Below are 6,269 nucleotides of genomic sequence, written 5' to 3'. Positions count from 1 at the left end.
CGTTTTCCAAAATAAAACTGATTTCAAACTAAAATCTGTGTCTTGATTTTGCCTTAACAAATTTTATTTTTAAATTCTTCTAGCACAATGCAACAAACAACACGATCTAATCATGATATGCATGAGAAAAACGAACGATTTTGTACTTACTCATTGTAGGAAAGTCAAACGACACCAAAATTAAATAAAAAAACAAAGTCAAAATGCTTTGGGCCTGAGTAAATATTGTTTTCAGCTTCCTCGTATTAAGAGGTGGAGACTTTCTGTTTGCTCTGTTTGAGCTTAGAGAAGAGAAAGAGACCAAAAGAAAAGGGATATGGTGCTGGTGACATGTAATGATAATTAATGACTGCGTAACAGAGGTAGCAACGGACTCCCAGCAGTCTTAACCTACAGCAGTTTCTCTGCAAAATGGTCCAGGGTGGCCTGAAAAAACTCTGTCAGCTTTACTGAACAGAAAAGTTTTAATCCAAACCTTTCAAATAAAGATGGTGTCAGTCTCCCGAAGTCAAGCTGGGAGTTGGTTCCACATGACAGGACCCTGATAGCTGAACGTCAAGCTGAAGCATGTCAATAAACAGCCATTAAAAAAACAGTCATGATAAAAACAAATGTTGAGTCTCGGTGTGATTTCCACAAACAGGGAGCGACTGAAAAAAAGCCTCAGTATCCTGTGGATGTAAGTTTTATTCTGGAAAAGAGTAGATTAGATGAGATGTGAGAGGATGAAATGGGGGAAAACATCCCCAATATTTCAATGACTTTCAGCTAATCTTTTGATATGTAGCTTGATGTAATATTTCAAGACACAAATGAAGTCTGGTAGCCATGCCAAACAAAGAGGCGAACTTACAGTTTCATCTATTGCAGAGCAAACCTGTTTTGACACCCTAAGGCGCTTCCTTGGCTTTACCTCCTGAACAGAATAAATAAGAGCAAGTGTTTGCAGGGGAGGAGCAACAGTGTGTTTGTCCTGCTGGATCTGGACCTTACCTCTTCACTGACTTGAGTCTGCTGAAGGAGTCGGTCATGGACCTGCTGCTGCTGATCCTGCTGAGCTTCGCCGCCGCTCTCCTCGGAGGACTTTACCTCCTCGGCGCCTTTCGACAGCAGCGTCCCGGAGAACCTCCTCTGGATAAAGGCCCCATCCCCTGGCTCGGACATGTTCTGGAGTGTCGCAGAAATACGCACAAGTTCCTGGAGAGGATGAGGAAGAAACACGGTGATGTGTTCACCATCCAGCTGGGAGGGTTTTATTTCACATTCCTGCAGGACCCGCTGTCATTTGGAGTCTTCGCTCAAGAGAGCCGAGAGAAACTGGACTATGTCAAGTTTGCCAAGCAGATGGTACGGCAAGTCTTTAGTTTCAGTGATATCAGTGACGATCTCAAAAGCCTGCAGGTGGCCAGCACCAAACACCTGAAGGGAGAAGGCCTGAAAGTGTTAAATGAAGCTATATCAAGTAACCTTCAGAATGTGATGCTGCATAAACTGGGCTCAGACTCTGATCGCATGAGCTGGAACGAGGATAGTCTCATCATGTACAGCTACAATGTGGTCTTCAGGGCGGGATACTTGACTCTTTTTGGCAATGAGCCACCGTCAGAGGGAGGAGAGGAAGAGGCCAAAGCGAAGGACCGAGTGGAGTCACAGGACTTGTTCTTCGAATTCCGCAAATATAACCGGCTCGTCCCTGACTTAGCACGTGGCACAAGTTCCCTGAGTCAGCGGTGGGAGGCAGAGAGACTGAAGGCCCATTTTTGGAAAGCTCTATCAGTACAGAAGATGAAGACCAAAGAGAACATCAGCCGCTGGGTCTGGGACTTGAAGCAGGCTAAAGAGGAGAACGGTATGGAAGAGTCAATGATTGACAGGTATATGTTTGTACTTCTGTGGGCCTCACAGACCAACACTGGGCCGACCTCCTTCTGGGTTCTCCTCTTCCTCATGAAACACCCAGATGCCATGGCAGCAGTGAAGCAGGAGGTGGACGATGTCCTGAGACAGTCTGGACAGAGTGTCCAGCCTGGTGGGCCCTTGGTAGACCTGACCAGTGAGATGCTGTTGAAGACCCCGATCCTGGACAGCATTGTGATGGAGACTCTGCGTCTCACTGTGGCACTGTTTTATTTCCGTGACGTAAAGGAAGATATGACCGTAAATATGGCCGACGGACGCCAGTATTCCATCCGTAAGGGTGACAGGATTTCTGTGTTTCCTTACAGCGCGCTTCATATTGACCCAGAGATCCACCCGGACCCACAGTCCTTCAAATACAACCGTTTCCTGAATCCGGACGGCACCAGGAAAACTGACTTTTACAAAGGAGGGACCAAGTTGAAGTTTGCCACAATGCCCTGGGGCGCTGGGGTGTCCATGTGCCCCGGCCGATTCTTTGCTGTCAACGAGCTCAAACAGTTTGCCTTCCTCATGTTGGTGTACTTTGAGTTTGAGCTGAAGAATCCTGATGAGGAGATTCCCCAGATCGACCACGGACGGTTGGGCGCCGGAGCCATGCAGCCAACCAGAGATGTTCCATTCAGATACCGATTCAGATATTAACACAATAGGCTCTATAATCGCAGAGTGCGCCTTGTCTAAGCGCGGTTTAGGCGCACTTTCAGCGCAGCAAGTCAACGGGTGTGTCCAGAACATTTTGCGATTTTGGTGAAGGGTCCCAGACTGTCTGAGGGGAATTAAGCTTATTTCTGCTTCTTTGTGCCACAATTCTGGTTAAGATGCACATAAATAATAAATGAGAAACTATCTGTCATGTACCTTGAAAGACTTACTGACTTCATTGTGTGCATACGGGTGAACAGATTATTTATTGATTAAATATGACCCCCCGGGGTCAAAACATATACAGCGCTAAAAACGTGCATCATAGGATTACTTTATTATTTTTATTTTCTCACTTTTTTTTTCATTTCTTACACTTTACCATCCCTTATTATTCATCCCTTATTATTTTATTTTCCCGAAAATTTTTGGCTTTGGCCGTAGCAGAAAACAATGGAGAATGGGCCGTGGTTCGCTGCAGCAGCCCGCTGTGTGTAACGCTGTGTCTGCTAATAACCTGCCTTTAGATGGAAAAGCACCGCGCAACAGGTGTGGGTTTGATGAGGCACATTGCAGGTGATAAATTATTACATGACAAATGGGTGTTTGTTTTCCAATCTGATTTAAAACAATTCTATTAGAAGCATCTGTATTTAAAGCGATCCAGGTTTAATCCTCCCAGGTGTAGCTTGTTATTCAGTTTCTGTGACATGATAAAAAGATCTCTCTTCCACTTAGAGGTTCTGATGATTAGCAGTCTTCAGCCCCAACAGGCAGTTTTTTTATCTGATGGATATCTGCTGAAAGAGAGTTCAAACATCTTCATGATGCGCTCATGAGCTTAGTCTGGATAGGAGCCCAAAGAAACGTCTTGCAGGGGGTGTCGGTTACTCCTTTGACTGACAGCGCACTTCAGCCAATCAGCGCTTCAAAACAAGTACGTCATCAAAATGCGTTCGCTAATCAAAGGGTTAGCATTAGCTCTAGCTTCTCTACACGCAAAGACACGCAACAACATCTTTTCCTGTTAGAAACTCACCAAGCACAGACCCTTCAGACTCTTGCTCTAGCTAAAGAGCTAAAGCTAACTCTTAGAGAAGCTAACGCATGACGTATTTGTTTTGAAGCTCCGATTGGTTGAAGTACGCTGTTAGTCAAAATCCACAGGGGGAGAGGCGGGATTTTCAGTGAAACAGAGCGTTTTCTCTTCCGGGTTTCAGAATTAGTCCCAGAAAATCATTTATTTCACACAAAATGACTTTTCCTTCGCGTCAAAAATAAGCTATTACCATGTTAATGCCAATAATGGCGTTTGGGCTAGCTAAAATAACATGATAAAGGCCCTTTAAAATGGAAAAAAGAATGAAAGAAAATGTAAACATCGTCTGAAATGATCGAGTATAAATTTCCTGAGGAATGTAAGCTGAGAATACCAGTCGTTATCTACATGATCTACATTATTTTCCAAAACAACAAGCCCCTCCACATCATTGATACTATTTATTGATGAGTGATTAGCAGCCATGTAGCTTAATCCAAGTTAATGTCACGTTCTGCAACAGAGACATAATTTCATGCAACATTACCTCTGTCTTTCTCTCGTTTCTCCTCCTCGTTTTCTTGTTTTTTCTTCCCAGGGCACTGGGACAGTTCTGGTTGTTTTGACATCAGTGAACCAGGAAGGAGAGGGGGAGGAGGGGGCGCTGGGCGGGCAGCTGGGGGGCTCGGACCACTCAGTAAATAATATGGCAAACTACTGGAATTAATTAATTGTCTTCGCTTACGAGTACAACTACTTAGAAAAATTGTGAAAGTTACACCTTTTCTTCTTTCCCATTTGTACTGTAGATAATACAATGTTATGATGAGCTACTACTAGATTCACACAGATTGAGATGAATGCTCAACCCTCACGTTTGGGCTTCGTAGTTTTATTACCAAAGACTAGGTTACTACTATACACCTGCATTGCAGAGTTGCAAAACCCAAACCCTCGTCATCATGCGTGCCTAACTGCCTTGAGTCTCAAAATTAGTAGCAGGCTGCACCATTATATCAGTGATGATGTGGCTACAGCTATCAATTAAAAAATTGATTTAAATTGTTTGTCCTGTGCAGCTATACATGCTTTTGCTGGGATAATAACTGTACCTGTGTCTGTACAGACACACTCAGCAAATTCTTAAAGTCCCCAACTCCTGGAGGAGAAGGGACATCTGCACCACTCTCTGAAGCATGTAAGTAACTCGAGCCAATTATTTGTGGTCTCAGTGTAATTGATAAGTTGCTGTAGTTTACAGTTACGCCTTGCTGTTACATGTAGCTAGTGGTGGGCACAGCTAACCAAAAAGTTAGCTTCGATAACTGTTCTTCCGCTAACTGAAAAATTAGGTTCGAGAACGGTAAACCGATAAACTGCTAAAAGATTTAGCTGAAGCTAACAATAACCACTAACCGCAAACTTTTATTATAGCCTATGAGTGACTTGTAGACTCTGTCTATGGACTCAGTAAACTGACGAGTTAGCACGCAGGACTCTATTGACGAGCTGGTGCACGTCAAATGCGCACGTGCGACATTTGTTGACATCGCACCATGACGCAAGCACGTACGTGAGTTGTTCAAATACCCCGGAATCTTGAGTTCCGGGGCTTTCTAACAGTTTATGAATCGTTTCAATTGGACAAACGGATTGGGAGTTATATGCATTACAAAATCCATGTTTTTTCAAAACAATTTTCTTCGTTTTTTTAACCACAGAGAAGAGGCTTTTCACTACTTTGCACAGTAACGGAAGCACGTACGAGAGGCGTTCAAGTACCCTCGGAAACTATAGAATCAGCCTACATTGGTTCCCAGAGCTACCACTACGCTAATGTGTAAATTTAGTGGAAACTAATTTGTCCGCTAATGTTTTTCAAAGTTAGCTGAACAGCCAATCCACTAATGAAAATGTTAGCTTCGCTAATTAGCGGTTAGCTGATTAGCGGACTGCGCCCACCACTGCATGTAGGATTTAGTAAATTTAATAAATTGTATTTGTTTTGTTTATGTGCATTAACATCACTGTACACAAAAGACAATGCAGTGGTTTACAGTTGCACCTCCAGCTCCAACATCCCCAACATCCAGCACCTCCTCCACTGACACACACAGTGCAGCTCCTCCAGCCCAAACATCTGATGATCTCCCATCGACACCACTCTCTGAAACATGTAAGTAACTTGAGCCAATTATTTCTGGACTCTGTGTAATTCAAAATACACTACTGTGTTATAATAATAATAATAATAATAATAATAATTGTTATTATTATTATTATTGCTGTTGTTAAATGTTAGTTACACCTTGTTGCTAATAAAGTTAGGTCTTATTTAAAGTTAGGTCAATTCAAGTTTATAGTTCAGTGTTTATATGCAATAAAAAAGACAAAGGACTGAATGCAGTGGTGTAACAGTCTGAATATACTATGCTTACAGCTGCAGCTCCTCCAACAACAACACACACAAACACACCTCCAACAGCAGGCACAGCTACCTCCTCCACTGAGAGACGGTCATGTGCAGCAGCTACAGATCCTGCTGACTGTCCAGCCCTGTCTGATGAGGTGAGGACGGAGCTCGTAATCTCAGGGCCATGTCAGGTAAAGCCAGATTTTACCTTTCCAAAAAGGGATGATGGGAGAAGTTGTTATCACCACCATTTTT

General features: G+C 43.3%; 1 protein-coding gene across 1 annotated transcript; it reads left to right on the top strand.

The window, feature by feature from the left end:
• The first annotated feature begins 1,029 nt into the window (after positions 1-1,029).
• LOC115405683 (5-beta-cholestane-3-alpha,7-alpha-diol 12-alpha-hydroxylase-like) lies at positions 1,030-2,562 on the top strand. The gene has a single exon (XM_030115338.1). It carries the CDS (start codon positions 1,030-1,032, stop codon positions 2,560-2,562), a length of 1,533 nt encoding a protein of 510 aa, XP_029971198.1.
• The last annotated feature ends 3,707 nt before the right edge of the window (positions 2,563-6,269 follow it).

This window comes from Salarias fasciatus, chromosome 18 (assembly GCF_902148845.1).
Source record: "Salarias fasciatus chromosome 18, fSalaFa1.1, whole genome shotgun sequence".
Classification (NCBI taxonomy): domain Eukaryota; kingdom Metazoa; phylum Chordata; class Actinopteri; order Blenniiformes; family Blenniidae; genus Salarias; species Salarias fasciatus.
The sequence above is the reverse complement of the archived record's forward strand: the minus strand, read 5'-3'. Positions and strand labels throughout refer to the sequence as shown.